Source organism: Helianthus annuus, chromosome 17, assembly GCF_002127325.2.
Source record: "Helianthus annuus cultivar XRQ/B chromosome 17, HanXRQr2.0-SUNRISE, whole genome shotgun sequence".
NCBI classification, from domain to species: Eukaryota; Viridiplantae; Streptophyta; class Magnoliopsida; order Asterales; family Asteraceae; genus Helianthus; species Helianthus annuus.
In genome coordinates, this window is record NC_035449.2 from 83,816,683 (window position 1) to 83,833,602 (window position 16,920).

The 16,920-nt window shown below is 44.2% G+C and overlaps 1 protein-coding gene across 1 annotated transcript; it reads right to left on the reverse strand.

The window, feature by feature from the left end:
* Nucleotides 1-7,145: 7,145 nt before the first annotated feature.
* On the reverse strand, nucleotides 7,146-11,886 carry LOC110921253. The gene is made up of 8 exons (XM_035986268.1): nucleotides 10,297-11,886; nucleotides 10,060-10,215; nucleotides 9,796-9,927; nucleotides 9,469-9,717; nucleotides 8,856-9,397; nucleotides 8,299-8,814; nucleotides 7,938-8,228; nucleotides 7,146-7,863 (listed from the first exon to the last, which is right to left on the reverse strand). The coding sequence occupies exons 1-8, from the start codon at nucleotides 10,994-10,996 to the stop codon at nucleotides 7,450-7,452; spliced, it is 3,000 nt and encodes a 999-aa protein (XP_035842161.1). The 5' UTR covers nucleotides 10,997-11,886; the 3' UTR covers nucleotides 7,146-7,449.
* Nucleotides 11,887-16,920: the final 5,034 nt, after the last annotated feature.

Here is a 16,920-nt window from a genome sequence, read left to right on the forward strand (position 1 = left end):
CGACTGTCTCTATGTGAGACTTAAACCCAAGATCTGTATTAGGGGTGGCAAAATCAACCCATACATTCAATTTTGGGTTAGGATGGGTATTATTTTTGTAGTAGATGGGTTAAATTGGGTTAACAAGAATTGTTAAATGGATCAAGACAAGTAACTTTATAAAATAATAAAATAACAGGTGGTTGGAATGGGTTTTCCCGCTTGTTGATTTGTTGTACAGTAGTGCAGAAATTGACATTGTGGTGACACTGACTTTATTTTAACTTTCTGGGATTACAATAGGGTGACAGTGACTTTTATTTTAACAGCAAAAAGTAGTCATGTATTAAACCCAAAATAGACCTTTAGCAAGATGATGCTGTTATTAAATTTTGTCTTGATTACCGGACCATAGTTTTAATTTTTATAACTCATGGGCTTTATAAATAAAATCGATCTGTAACAGATATTAGGAAATAATGTTGACTTAATTTTTTCTATTTATTGCCGGCTTTTCACGTAGTTGTATTAAAAAAGAGTGTATAAGGACGTGAGACCATACTCCTTAGCATAACAACTTGATAATAACAGCCTCGCGCAGCTTACGTCACATTATGACTTAGCCCCGCGCGAGAAAGAGCACATAATGAACTCAGATAGCAACACTTAGTATAAAAACAATGGTATAAGTGAACACACTAACCCCGCGCGGGTTAGTTGCCACCAAACAAAATCCTCTCCATAGGAAGACGCGCTGTTACCTACAGAGGTACACAGGGTACAAGTGGCAGTAAAAAGAGCCAATGAGCGTCCAGCAGGCTCTGTTCAATCGTGCGCCACGATCTTCTGACGATAAGTACACAAGGACGCCTACATGGCACCAATCAAGAGACGGGGACAACTGTCCCACGATCTCCACTTGTCTGCTGATGACAGAAGGGACAACAAGGCCGACAACAATGACACGTGGCTCCAATCAAGGTGCGCCAGCACCAACGAGCATCTAGAAGCCACTAAGCAGTCGAGGCCAGCGAGGCAAAGAGCATATTCGTTGTTGTCCGTTTCTGGCCCAAGGCCCATCAGCCCACAACCTCTTACACCTCTCCGGCTATAAATAGAGACCTTACTTCACAGGTTAAGCATTCTATTCTCTCGGCTCTCACTCTTTACTACTTAATTACTCTCAAAGCAATCGCTTATTCTCACGCCGGAGCCCGGTTAAGAGGGAAACCCCCACATTCCCCTCTTAACGAGTAACGGTGTTCTGTTTTGCAGGTTGAGTAACCAGTCGGAGCTCAAATACCTAAAAGAAGATTAACCTCTATGAAAGGAACATAAACCCATCTAATTAATACCTTAATTAGAACCCGTGTTTCTTCATTGGCGCCCACCGATTTTTTCTATAACCACCCTCATCTTCTTTATTTGAGCCTTTGACATCTTTTCATCCTTCGACTATGACCGGTCAAGGAATCTTTCCAGAGTTCGGCTTCGGAGCCAACTCCAACACGGCCTTGGGTGAAGGAGTCCAAAACCTCCAAGCCCAAATCGAAGAGATAGGTGAAGTTGAGATCACCAACACGGGGGGTCAGCGCGGGAGCGTTACCCGTATCACACAAATGGCTACCCCAAGTAACAACGGCGAAGGACCGTCCAACCCGGTGCCACCTCAAAATGTATCTGCATTACTTGGCTTACCAGAGGGCGAAACCCCAGCCTCGTGGTATGCCAAGAACATCGCCACTATCAATGCAGCATACCAATCGCTCATCGCGCAGCAAGCAGTGTTGACGGCAGAACCGTCCTTGGTCACTCCTCCTAGTCAGGGGGTGCGCCAAATGCCACCACCAGCCAATCTTCAAGGCAGAACCAACAGGCCTCCCCCTACAAGACGTGTAAGCGTACAAGACACGCGCGATACAAGAGGGGAAACGGATAGTCACTATGAATATCCGTCGAACCTTCAACGAGGCCCTGTTCACAGCCGGCTCACGCCGCGCAACATGAACAATGAATGGGAAGAAACCGACCCATATGATCCTACATGGGAAGGTGATGAAGAGTCGTCAGTCTTCAATCGTTTACCAAAAAACCACGAGTACTATAAGCCAAGACAACACATTGGCTATACAGAAGAGGCTGAAAGAGATTTCCGCCTGGCTTACAGGCCAGCGGAAGCTGCGGAACACTCCAAGTTTATCCCGAAAATCGCACTCGCACCACTCTCACGAGAGAAGCTACCCCCAACCGTTGGGAAATTCAATGGGTTGACTGACCCAGACGACCACGTCAGAACATTCACGAGTGTGGGCTGCATGGGAGGTTGGAACATGCCCATGTGGTGCCACCTGTTCATTCAAACGCTGACCGGAGCGGCTCGCGCCTGGTTTGACAGCCTTCCGCCCGGAAAAATTAAGTCATGGACAGACTTCAAGACACAATTCTTAAGCTATTTTAGCCAACAACGTCGCTATCAGCGTGATACGGCGGAAGTAGAAGACATATGGCGAAGGGATGGTGAAGGTCTGGAGGACTTCATCACGCGTTTCAACAAAGAATGTTTAGAGATTGGCGGCGTCAGTGAGCAACTCATGCGCTGCCACTTCAAGAAGGCTATACGCTGTGATAGCCTCATTAGAACCATCACAGGCAAAGATGGGATGCCAAAAGAGTGGGATAAACTGATGGAAGCAGCAAAGATCGTCGCGCAAACCGAGGAGTCCCTTGCTGGTGGAAAGGGTTATTACTCCGAAGATCGATTTTCAAGAGCAAACGAGAGGCCGCGCGACAACAACAACAACAAGCGCAACAAGTACAAGAGTCATGACTGGAAGTCTGAGAGACCCAGAGGCCGCGACGACAGGCCACGTTACAGAGAAGATGCGCGAGATACGATTGACCGAATCGGTTACAAGAAAGCAGTCAGAGACGACAACCGCGACAAACACTGGACTCCGCTCACAAAAACTCCAAAAGAGGTGTTGATGACGGAGAATGTCGATTTCAAGGCGCCGAGGCCGATGACAAACAAGAAAGGGCAAGACCCTAACTTATACTGCGATTTTCACAAAGATTCGGGGCATTTGACCGATGATTGCTACAGTTTGCGCCAGGAAATCGAAAGAGCGCTCAAAAGCGGCAAGCTAAGCCATTTAGTGAAGAATGTACGCAAGGACACCCGTCAACTCCAGCGTCATGATGAAGGCAGCCACAAAAAGGTGAGACGGCTAGAGACTCACATGGTCAACGGACCAAGATACACCGCGAGAGAAAAGGGCAAACGGCCCTACGAGCCTTCTTGGCAAGAACAGCAAGTCATATTCCCAGTAGTGCGCGGCGGTCCTCGCGCTACACGACCAGTCGTCATTACTGGTATAATTGGTCACTATGAAACAGAGTACATCTTCATCGACCCAGGAAGCACAGCCGACATCATCTACGAACAATGTTTCAATCAATTCGATGAAGAAGACAAAGCGAGACTCGAGCCAGTCGATTATCCTTTGTCCGGCTTTTGCAACGAAATGGTCTTCCCTCTCGGCCAAATCAGTTTCCCTGTCACACTATGTGACGGGAAACATTCAAGAACAACAAATGTGAACTTTATGGTAATGCCAGTGAAATCAAGGCATGATGTGCTTCTTGGAAGGGAAACACAAGGCGAACTAAACATGGTGACTTCAACACCTCATTCTGCCATAGGTTTTCCTACCAAGACAGGCGTCGCAATCATATACGCCAAGAAAGAAGTGATGTCAACTGAAGAGCTGCGCCCAACAAAAGCGGCGAAGGTCTCTACGACCGAGCCAGAAAAATGGGTCCTAAACCGCAAATACCCAGAGCAGACAGTGACAATTGGCCACGCCATTTCGTCAGACATCAGAAAACATTTAAAGCAACTGCTGTTCCGCAACATGGATATTTTTGCTTGGACCCCGTCAGATATGACCGGCGTCCCGCGCAACATAACCGAACATTGCTTAAACACGTACCCTTCTGTAGAACCAAAAGCCCAGCGAAGGCGCAGCCTAGGCGCGGATAAGACAAAAGCGATGAATGAGCAAGTATGTGAGCTGCTCAAGGCTGGAATCCTGAGAGAGGTAAGATACCAAAGCTGGGTCGCGAACCCTGTGATGGTAGAAAAATCAAATGGCGGATGGCGCATGTGCGTTGATTACACTGATCTCAACAAGGCGTGCCCAAAGGATTGCTATTCCTTGCCTGAGATCGATAAAAAAATTGATTCTCTCGCGCCATACCGATGGAAGTGCTTTCTGGATTGCTATAAAGGATACCATCAAGTGCAGATGAAGCTAGAAGATGAAGACAAGACAGCCTTCAGGACTGATCTTGGAATATTCTGCTACACCAAAATGCCTTTTGGTTTAAAGAATGCAGGCGCGACCTATCAACGCTTGATGGACAAAACCTTCGCAGGTGACATCGGAAAGCACATTGAGGTTTACATCGATGATCTAGTGGTGAAAAGTCCCGAAGAGGACCAAATGTTAAAAGACATCGAAAAAACGTTCAACTCATTGCGCAGCGTAAATATGAAACTAAACCCAGCCAAGTGTTCCTTTGGCATGGAAGAAGGGAAGTTTCTGGGCTTCATTGTCACAAACGGCGGTTTCAAGGTGAACCCAGAGAAGGTACAAGCTATAGAACGAATGCCCTCGCCAAGGAACATCAAGGAAATGCAACGACTAGCCGGCCGGCTGGCCGCGCTAAATCGATTTCTTTCCAATCACGCCGCAAAGTCGTATCCCTTCATTAGCACGTTGCGCAACTGTGTGAAGAAGCAAGAGTTCAAATGGACCCCGGAAGCCGAAACAGCTTTTCAACAAATGAAAGCGTGTCTGATCGAACTCCCTACGCTGACGGCACCGTTTGAAAAAGAGCCCCTTGTGCTGTACTTGTCCTCCTCGGATAAGGCAGTAGGGTCAGTATTGTTGGTAGACAGGAACGGCGTGCAAACCCCGATCTATTACGTCAGCAGGATACTCACAGACCCAGAAACAAGATATTCCACAATGGAAAAGCTGGTTCTTGCGCTACTACACGCCTCCCGAAGATTGCGCCGATACTTCACAGGCCATGTGATAACTGTGCTTACCAATTTCCACATTGGCACTATACTTCAGAAGCCTGAGACATCAGGCAGATTGGCAAAATGGGCCATTGAACTGGGCGGCCATAACATCTTGTATAGGCCGCGCCCAGCCATTAAGGGGCAGGTCCTCGCCGACTTCATCACAGAAGTGCCGGCTGATAAAATCAAGGAGTGTGAGATGGTAGAGACGCCCAAGGAAAACACAGCAGAGGAGATTTGGATGCTTTACACTGACGGGGCATCAAATGAAGATGGCGCGGGAGCAGGTTTACGTCTAGTGAGCCCAGAAAAGCACGAGTTTACTTACGCCATTAAGCTCGACTTCAAGAACACCAACAATGAAGCTGAGTATGAGGCTTTTCTGGCAGGCTTACGCCTCGCCATCAAGATGGGAGCAAAAAACTTGCGCGCACATGTGGATTCACTCCTGATAGCCAGTCAAGTAAATGGCATATACGACGCGAAGGGTGAAGTCATGGCTTTATATCTGGAACAAGCGAAAGAATTGCTCCAACAATTCAAAACCCACGAAGTCATACATATCAATCGCTCAGAAAACAAGCCCGCAGATGCCCTGAGCAAGCTCGCCTCGACCTCCTTTCAACATCTAGCCAAGGATGTAAGGATAGAGGTACTCAAAAACCCATCGGTTTTACTGCGCCAAGTTAACGTAATCGAAACAGGGCAGACATCATGGATGACCCCTATCATCCAATACTTGGGAGAGGGGGTGCTTCCTGAGAACAAAGCGGAAGCAAGAAAGATCCGAAACAAAGCCCTACAGTACGAAATGAACAACGGTATCTTGTACCGAAAATCCTTCTTGGGACCACTACTGCGCTGTGTGGACCCCCAGGACGCGAATTATTTGATAAGGGAAATCCACGAAGGGATTTGCGGCATCCACTCCGGACCAAGGATGGTCGTCGCGAAGATCATGAGCGCCGGTTACTACTGGCCGGGTATGCATGTTGACGCAATGAAGGAGATCCGCAAGTGTGACTCTTGCCAGAGGCACGCTCCAAAAACGTTGCGGCCTAAAAATGATCTTATCCCCGTGTCCACCGCATGGCCCTTTCAGCAATGGGGAATTGACATGGTAGGACCCTTCCCGGATGCCCCCGGCGCCGTAAAGTTCATCATAGTAGCTGTCGACTACTTCACGAAGTGGGTAGAAGCCAAAGCCCTTGCATCCACCACAGCCATGATTGTGCGCAAGTTCATATGGGAGCACATCATATGCAGATTCGGCCTCCCGCTCAAGATCGTGACAGACAACGGCACCAACTTCGCGTCAGACGATCTTAAGAACTGGATGAAGGAGATGAACATTGAACACACTTTCACCTCCGTTGCGCACCCACAAGGCAACGGACAAGTGGAAAGTGTGAACAAATGCATCGTCGAAGGGATAAAGGCCAGATTAGGAACAAGGCGGCGCGGATGGGTCGATGAGCTCCCAAGCATTTTATGGGCTCATCGGACCATGCCAAAGACAAGTACCGGCGAAACCCCTTTCAGCCTAGTCTATGGCTCAGAGGCGGTAATCCCGGCAGAGATTGGCTTGCCCTCGCCGCGAATGACCACAGTCAACACGGTTGACAATGAAGCAGAAAGGCGTCTAGACTTAGACTTGTTAGAAGAACGGCGTGAAATCGCAAGAATCAGAGAGGCCAAATACAAAACCCAGCTGGAAAGGTACTACAACACAAGGGTTCGCATTTGTACCTTCAATCCAGGGGAGTACGTCTTTCGCGACAACGAAGCGTCAAATGCGGAACGCCCAGGGAAATTGGCACCTAAATGGGAAGGCCCATATCTGATTCATGAGGTCCTAGGCAAAGGGGCCTACAAATTGCGCACCTTAGATGGCCACATCTTACCAAGAACTTGGAATGCGCAACAATTGCGCAAATGCTATATGTAACCTTTTCGGCCTCGCGCCATTTTTCAATTTCGCCACGCCGGCTACGAGCCATTGGCATATATGTATGAAGGCCTAAGAGCCAACTTCTGATTTGAATGAAAACATATGACATGTTCTATTACATTGTTTTTTCGTTACAAATGCATGTTAAACTTCTGATTAGCGCGAAAACACTCCAGCATTTTGAGATGGTTCAAAACCACCTCCAAGGTCCTCCGCAAACAAAGCGCGAGACCGGGTGGCCACCTTATGCTTAGAAAACGCTTCCATTTATTCGAGCTAATTTAACCTAAGTTTTTACAGCAATGCAATAATTGCAACAGAAAAAACGAAGACATTTCATTGTCATTAAAACTGCGCAAAAGCGCATCACTTACAATCAAGTCAGAAACAAAGGCACAAACGCCTATCAACAAACTAACAACCTACTCTATTTGTCTTCTTTCTTCTCACCATCATCATCTTCGTTCCCCTCACCATCGTCGCCATCGTCATCACCTCCGCCATCATCACCAGCTGCTTCCTCATCAGATGATTCAACAGTAATCGGTGGATCAAGGATCGCCTTGAGGCGCTGACACCAATCATCCTTTTTTAAGGCACTAACAACCAAGTCCATGATGGGCAAGGAGAGGTTGTCATATGAGTTCTCAGCACTGGCCAGCGCAGCATCAGCTTGTTCCGTCACTGAGCAATGACTTGTATCGAATTCTTGTCCCAGCATTCGCTCAACGTGATCAGCACACTCCAGGTAACCTCCTCGATGACCAACTGCACGCGCCGCATCCGTAAGAGCAGCAACAGCGCGATCTAGCTCGCCGGCGTTCAAGATGGAATTGGCAACCTTCATCAAAAGAGGAGCATTAAGAATAAACTCTTCAACATGTTAAAGAAAAAGGTAAGGCAAAAAGGACTTACCAGCACTATTCCCCGAGTGCGCATCCATTCTGCTTCAGAAACAAGCGTGTCCACAATGCCTTGGGCCTCAGAATAATTTGTCTGAGCCACGTTAAGCGCCGCAGTGCTGACAGCACGCGCCTCCTCAGCATCGATGGCCTTGACCTTCTCTGCCTCAAGGTCGATCTCCAGGGACTCACATCTGTCGATTTGTTCATCCAAGCGACGTTTGAGCTCCGCAATCTCAACGTCCTTGGCCTGGAGATCTTTGTCCTTGGTGGACAGCTGAACCTTAGCTTCAGACAACTCAACCTGGAAGTTGGCAAATGACTTAGAAATTTTATAAACAACAAAGGAGAAAACGAAAGGAAAATCAACTAACCTCCATCTGTTGTTTAGCGGCTGTCTCAACCTGCGCTTCCTCCACCTTCGATGTCAGCTCCGCTATCTTAGCCTCAAGACCAACAATTTTTTGTCGAGCCGCATAGGCGCGCTCGTTGTCCTGGGCGCAGATGCGCTTGAACTCGGCCTTCTCCTTGGCCAGTTGCTCTTCCACATTATGAAGTTTCTTTTGCAGGCCCTCGCGACCCCACTCTTCAGCTTTCCTATCAGCCTCAAACTTGGCTTTCTCCTCATCAAATGTGGCCTTAGCCTTCTCAAATTCACCAACACGTTTTAGCACACGTTCTCGGTAAGCCTCCCAGTCGGCGCGCTCTCTGACCATTGTTCGCCATTCACGAACTATCTGATGGTTAGCAGATCGAGCGTTGGCCTCGGCAAGAATGTAAGTGCGGTACAACATTTCATGCGGCTTCGCCTTTTGACGGTTAACTTCGCCAGGAGTGAATTGGTTCAAGTACCAATCGCGAGAAGGACCAAATTCAACAAACGTATCCTTCTGCCGTAAGCTCCAAGGGGCTTGATGAGGAGCATCACCACGTTCCTCTTCAGTATAAGTTTTATATATATATCCCCGACGGTATCCTTCGCACCTATCACATTGGGGTTATAGCCCCCAGCTCCTCCAGAGCTTGCACCACTAGACACATAGCGCCCTAACCCCTTAGAAGTAACAATCGGCGCAGCAGGGGGAGGTTTTGGGACACCAGACTGCCCTTGAACAGAAGACTGATCGGCAGCTCTTTCTTTCCTCGCCTCTTCCGCCTTCCTCTGCCTATCCGCCTCCTCCCTCAGCTTTCTCTCCTCTTCCGCTTTCCTCTTCCTCTCCGCCTCCAGCTTTCTCTCCTCCTCCTCCTTCCTCTTTTTCTCTTCCTCTTCTTTGCGCTTTAGCTCTTCAGCCTTCTTCTGCGCAGCAATCCTACTCTCTTCTTTCCTCCGATCCCCTTCTGCCTTTCGCTGCGCTTCAGCAGTTTTCGCAGCATCACGCGCAGCAGAATCGGAAGGTTCAGTGGCAACCTTAGGTCTTTTCGTGCTGGGTTTAACAAACTTAACCCCCTTTTCAGGGGTCTTCTTCTTGATCTCTACAAGAATAAAGCAAACGCACTTGAGCAAAAAAGAGGTTAAATTATAAAGAAGGGAGATAAGAGCATACCAGGAGAAAACTGGTATAACGAGCGCAACTTGCTCTTCTTCCCAACAACGGGAATAACAACTGAAACAGGCGCAGAGGCCATACCAGTTGTCGCCTCGCTTCTACCCCTCTTTCTTCCAATCAACGGGGCAGTCTCTTCTTCCTCTTCTTCTTCATCCTCAGGTTGAGATGGAGTTGCGTCAGCATCCGGGTTACGAGAACCCGCGCTCCCAGAGCCCTTTGACCCACCAGCGCCAGTCTTTCCCATAGCTGCATATGATAAACCTTCATAAGAGTCACTGATTATCACGTAATCGTCTAAGTCACGTTGCCGGAGGCGAAGCGTACCTTTGACAGCAGCAGTAGTTGCGCGACTGGCGCCAGGACCCTTGCTGGTCACTTCAACATCCGCCTTCTTTTTCTTCTTCGAAGGTTTCTTCTTCTTCTCCTCTGGGTCAACCCCCAGATCGCGCAACACACCTGCAAAGATTTTAGGCAACGAACTTAACTCGCCATTCGAAGACCCTACTGACTCCTCGCTGGAAAGATAGAAAGTCTCTTTCCCAGCAGAAGTCACAGAGCGCAATGGACGAGGTTTAGGATAGTGCGCACCTTCAGTTGCATCCGGCGGCGAGGCGAAGGCGTCAGCAGCAGGAAACATGAAGTTCCCCTTTATCTGGTCATACCAGCCTTCCTCATCATCGCGCAGAGGGCGAACGCCCATGGAGCCACCAAAGGCTGGGAAGGCAGCCTGATAGAGTTGCGTCTCTACACAACAAAAACAAAGTATAAGAAACCAGTTAAGTGAATGTACTCGGAAACAAAACAAAAAGGGGGAAAGTATCTAACCTTGATCCCCGATCTTCAAGACCGGGAGTTCCCTGCTACTAGGTGACCACTGGTCACTCATCTTGGCAGCAACCAGAACATTCTCCCCAAATACCCGGTTAGGGGTTGCGGTAAGCCGCTGATACCACTGAGCAGACTTCGGTATAGGAAGGTCCTCCTTTGGTATAACCTCGGTCCATTCCCTAAACGGCATAGCTATTGGCAAGACTTCCTCCCGGATGAAGAAGAACTTGGGTTTCCAGTCATGGAAACTCTTGGGAGGATTCAACAAAATCTTCTTAGCCGTACCACGGCTAGCAAAAGAAAAGAACCCCATTGTTCTTTGCAGTTGATAGAAGACACGAAACTTATTCACCGTCGGCTCAATGCCGTGGGATTGACACAAGAACTCAAAGTGCCTCACCCTCACCATCCCAGGTGGGCTTAACTGTGAGATATGAAACTTGTAGTAGGACAATATGCTACCAAAGAAGTTAGTCGCCGGCAGCCGGAAGTTTCCTTGAAGGAAGAAGTCTTCGAACAAAGTAATGTAACCGGGTGGGGCATCAGCCGCGGTCTGACCCTGAGCAGGGTACCGGGCATCCCACTCCGGTGGAAACCTAAAACTTCGAACGATCTGTTCGAATAAACCTAAGTCCCATCTCAGGACTGGGACTGGCCCCTCCTCACTAGCAGGAGCTTCTTGATGTTCTTCGCTCATGTTTCAAGAAAAAGCTGGAAAAAACTTGAAGAAAGTTTGAAGATTTGAAGAAAGTTTGAAGAAGATGAAGAACAATATGAAGACTCAAAGAGAAAAAGGGAGAAGAAACGAAGAGAAAGTGAATCTCTCACCTTTCTCTTCGGATATATATACCCATCGCATTTAATGCGATGGGTAACCGTGCCGCACTCGCCGCAGGGGCAACCAACGAGAGGTTGCCACGTCAAGCGGAAAAGCAGGGACGACGGTTACCACGCGCGCGTGGCATCCACTCTCCTGACATGAAGTGCAACCGCCGCAGGCGGCATGATGACATCCGTGCCAGGGGTCAACTCAAGCGTCGCTCTCAGCGACTTATCTCACCAACCTGTCAGAGGTTCAAATTTCGAAGTTTCCCGCCATAAAACGTGCAAGTAACTTCATGCAGAAGTCACAAGAGTCGCGCCAGATATACGTAAACTGCTAACACCTCGCGCGATTAAAAGGACAACTTCCCCTTCTCTTATTTTTATCAAGTCCAGAGCTCCAACCACTTGCGTTGCGCATGGTGCAGCACTGGACTGGGGGGACTTGAAGGGGTATGGTCCCAAAAAGTCGCGCAAACCTCATAACAGGTTGCACGTGAGACCATACTCCTTAGCATAACAACTTGATAATAACAGCCTCGCGCAGCTTACGTCACATTATGACTTAGCCCCGCGCGAGAAAGAGCACATAATGAACTCAGATAGCAACACTTAGTATAAAAACAATGGTATAAGTGAACACACTAACCCCGCGCGGGTTAGTTGCCACCAAACAAAATCCTCTCCATAGGAAGACGCGCTGTTACCTACAGAGGTACACAGGGTACAAGTGGCAGTAAAAAGAGCCAATGAGCGTCCAGCAGGCTCTGTTCAATCGTGCGCCACGATCTTCTGACGATAAGTACACAAGGACGCCTACATGGCACCAATCAAGAGACGGGGACAACTGTCCCACGATCTCCACTTGTCTGCTGATGACAGAAGGGACAACAAGGCCGACAACAATGACACGTGGCTCCAATCAAGGTGCGCCAGCACCAACGAGCATCTAGAAGCCACTAAGCAGTCGAGGCCAGCGAGGCAAAGAGCATATTCGTTGTTGTCCGTTTCTGGCCCAAGGCCCATCAGCCCACAACCTCTTACACCTCTCCGGCTATAAATAGAGACCTTACTTCACAGGTTAAGCATTCTATTCTCTCGGCTCTCACTCTTTACTACTTAATTACTCTCAAAGCAATCGCTTATTCTCACGCCGGAGCCCGGTTAAGAGGGAAACCCCCACATTCCCCTCTTAACGAGTAACGGTGTTCTGTTTTGCAGGTTGAGTAACCAGTCGGAGCTCAAATACCTAAAAGAAGATTAACCTCTATGAAAGGAACATAAACCCATCTAATTAATACCTTAATTAGAACCCGTGTTTCTTCAAGGACTTAGAACGGTACCGGTACTCGATATGACTCAAAAGGTTATAAAAAGAGTGTATAGGGACTTAGAACGTTAAACATTTTGATAAAAGAATTGCCGGCTTTTTTTAATTTTTGTTAAAAAAATTGAACTCAAAAGGTTAAAATTTGGACTCCAAATGACTCAAATGATTATAAAAAGAGTGTATAGGGACTTAGAACGTTAAACACTTTGATTTTAGACTCAAATGATACGGTACCCGTTCGGTACCGGTACTCGATATCAAATGAAGTTCATCGTGACGTACAATCCTTAAAAAGCACTGAACCTTTTTTTAATTTTTTTTGATTTTTTTAATTTTTTTTTGATATTTTTATTATTTTTTAATTTTTTTGTTTTTATTTATTTATTTATATTTTTAGCCTAATATGCCCAAATCCATCTTTGACAAAACCCATCTTGACCTAAACCCATCCTAGCCCATTTCGTAATAAACCCATCCTAACTCAAACCCATAATAACCTATACTTATCCTATCCTATTACCCAAACCTGCTCAACCCACCCATTTTGCCACCCCTATTTTTATTGATACATATAATTTATTGAAAAGAACATCTTGAATAAATTTTGGATGAATCCATGGGTCAAGCTTTGAAATGAATAGAAGTGAGAGGGGATAAAAGGATTTTTAAGGGAATTCTGAAATGAATAGAAGTGGTGGGGGATGAATGGACATTAAAGGGAACTAGCCATTTACCCGTGCAATGCGGCGGGAGTGGCGATTTACTATCGGATAACATTAAGTGAAAGCCAAACTAAATAGTTGGTGGAACAACGGTCTTCACAAACACCGCACACTTAAAACCACGGAATCAAGTAACGTGATAAAAACATTTGAAGGGCTTCATGTCCATTTTAATTGTAAACAGCTTCCCTAATTTAGTCATCACAAACCAATTACCATTTGTCATATAATGTGTTATATCACACCACAATGACAATGATATTGGGGGATCGGATGACATGATAACACCTTAATCCAGTAATCCCCTTGTAGCGTTCATAGGTCAATTGTCATCTCAAACATGCCAGTGCTAGCAAGCATGTGAAACTCATTTTTTAAATTCACTAAAAGTCCTTGAACCATTCCTATAGAAGGAACGGGTGGAAAGCCTATCTCTTTGAACTGCTCCGAGTTAACATCAAAACAAATTACCACATCTCTACCTCCAAGCCAACACGCGCAAATAGTGAAATATAGAGTACCGCCACAAAATGTGCTAGCTGACCAGTCGAAATGGGGGCTTAGGTACTCTTGTCTTGTTATAATAGGAATATTTCTCCAAGAGTCTACTTCTTTAGAATAAACATAGACACCAAGTACACCACACATACACTTATATGTAAGACCTTGTAATCATCATCAACGTCAACGTACAAACCAACGACATTAAGATTATTTGTATAGAATTCATGAGAATTAGGTGTTGACATACCCTTGAAAGCAGTAGTTGTTGGATTCCTAAGAAGCAACTCGTATGTATGATTCAAACAAAAACACAGCAATCCATTCAAATGTGAAAGTATTGAGACATCATTATTTTAGAAATCGAATGGAAATGTAACTATAGAGCTTGGCCCATAATCATTGGATTAAAAGATGATCGGATGAACAGAGCATGCTAGGTCCTCAATTAAGAAAACTCTCTGATTAGATGAAATTAATGAGCGAGAACAATGTACCCTTACGAAATCTTGTCTTGATAGTAACGAATACCATTCCTTACAAACACTCCTAGAACGACCTACATCCTTCGCTGTCACCCTCGTTTATATCTCAAACACGATTGTATCAACAGGAAGGTCAGCCATGGTTATACCTTCGTTTAACACAAATAATGATTATTTAGTTGTCCAATCTAACAAAATTATAGTTTGGTGGAAAATAGGTCTAACCATTACTTGTAAATCAAGTAATATAACATATTTGTAACAACATAATATAAGATTAGACAAAGTAAAGTATACTTCTACAATAGGAAGGAAACAAAAAGGCAACTAGGACATTACTTTAATATGAGGGAAACAAAAATCAAAACACAAAACATCAACATGAACTTTAATATTCCACAACTAAACATATAACAAAACCAAATGTTTCTAACATAAACACAGACTTGGGTAACGATCTATAATTTAAATATGTCGTGCCTCGACCATATCTAGTTCTTACGTAATTGTATTCAACTCCGTAGACTTCAAAACATTAACTGAAATAACAAATAAAATATAACTTTTATTAAATTAAATGAGCCATTAAATGTAACTAATTTTTAGAAAGTTCATGTGTAAAGCATAACATACTAACTATTGGATGAACCAACTTCACATGCGATACATATATGATAGACTTTTGTTGTACGGCTCGAATGGTACGTATAACATCGGAAGGCTTCGAGGTGGATAAAAACATTTGTATTGTGTGACAACTGTATATAACGATTTTGAGTTAAAATTCTTTTAATAATAATAATATTTTCTTACATAAATAATAACTTACGTCTTATCTTGAAGAGAAAGTTTAAAAGAAAATCGATCGCGTTTACCTTCTATTATTCTCCCAACCATATCTATAACCAAATCGTATACACTATATTATATATATATATATATATATATAAACTTTTATATATTTAATAAAAAAATATAGACATGGATTTTATATGTACCAACAGTAAATTTTTTAGGTCTTCTGTCATGCTTCAGTTCTATAATGGAATGGACCAATGGATATAAAGAAGCACCTCTTGGAATCGTAAGCATAAGTGGAGAAAGCTTTGTATATTCGTTGATCACGATTTTTTTTCTCAGAACAAACTAACACGTAATTTTGGTACTTTGGGTATTCGTGATAGTTGAGATTCTCAATTTGGAAACGATTCAAGGAAAAAAACCACCCATAAATGTCGCGTCATTATATATGTATATCAAATGTTGTTGGACGGTCACAACAATTTTTTATTTCTAAAAAGCAAAACAAATTTAGTGGGGGATAAAACACTTACCCGTATAATACAAAGCAAATTAAAATAATATCATTACGTGTTGATCAAGAAAAATAACCACTAATCTCTTTTCACCGACGTCATGTCAAATAAATTCCAACATAACAAAAATAAGATTATACCATGCTCTATCATTTCTCAATGATGAGAATTCTTCAACAGAAAAATGACTAGACATATTCTATTAAGTGTTCAATGTTAATTAACTAAAAAATGAAAACTTCATATGTTTAGATTCTAATCAATTTGATTTTTAAGTCAAGTAGATAAAAGTGTGTGTGTGTGTGTGGGGGGAGGGTAATTATGTTTTCTGTTGTTTTAGTTTAATAATTAAATTAAAGATTTAAACTCCCAATTTAAATTTAAACTAAAACACGATTAAAATTAAACAACAAATATAAATTAAACTAATAAATCATTAAAATTGAAACATCTACGTAATTAATATTCAAATTAATTTGGGAGAAAAAACTACATGGAAATAAAAATAACTAAACCATAATAAAACATTAGATAAACCACATAATATATCATTATTATTGCGGTGGAGGAAGCCATCATCAAAGGTGTCTAAAGGTTCCCAAACCATTTCTTCATCCAAGGGTGGTTTGTATTCCGCCCCATGGTCAGTTTCGTACCCCTCAGCCCAGCTCCGTAGTTCTTGTGTTTGACTGAGATTTTTAATATGAGAGTGGTTTGAAGGTGGATGACGGTTTGGCACTATACGAGTGCTTGCCACCGGACGCTGATGCCCCTCCCCAATTCGCAGTCCACCAAATTGTAGCGGAGCAAAAGTATAGTCATACGTCTAATTCAACTCTTTATCCATAAAAATTGGATCATCATCTTGAGGGTTTGTCTCCAAAGGAAGGTTTCAAACCGAAGGAGGGTTTATCAACGGGGGAGGGTTTGAAGTTGGAACACGGTAGACGACTGGATGAAAAGAGTTTGCCACTTTAGGGTTTGAAGTTAGAGGGTTTGAAACCGGAAGGTTTAAATGGTGACCGGATGATCGTCCATGGTTTGAAAGTCCTTGTGGTTCAACTGGAAATGGATAATCACCGGCCATAGCTCTAAATTGATTTTGGTTGGAAGACGAATAAAAATTATAGTCATATCATAAAAAAACAATCGTTAGATATCGAACTATTTTGTAGTCTTTTTATATAGTTTATTTTGTAATGTATAGAAGACAAAAATGCATCGATCAACACATATATCAATATCATTTCAAAAGAGTTTTTTTTTTTTTTTTTTTTTTTTTTTTTTTTTTTATATTTAATAGGAACTTAAAGTGCAATGTTTAAAGAAACAGTGTTTATCACATTTATTTTTTATTTTTAGTTTGAGTTATCCAAAACCGACCCATTTATCACTTGTGTACAACTCATTTCCGATGATTTTAAAACAACACAACACAACACAAA

Excerpts from the sequence above, each read along its gene's own strand:
- LOC110921253 (XM_035986268.1), bottom strand. The coding sequence starts at position 10,996 with ATGAGCGAAGAACATCAAGAAGCTCCTGCTAGTGAGGAGGGGCCAGTC. Across the intron at positions 9,718-9,795 it reads AACTACTGCTGCTGTCAAAG|CTATGGGAAAGACTGGCGCT; the intron begins GTACGCTTCGCC and ends TATCATATGCAG. Across the intron at positions 8,229-8,298 it reads CCGCTAAACAACAGATGGAG|GTTGAGTTGTCTGAAGCTAA; the intron begins GTTAGTTGATTT and ends GCCAACTTCCAG.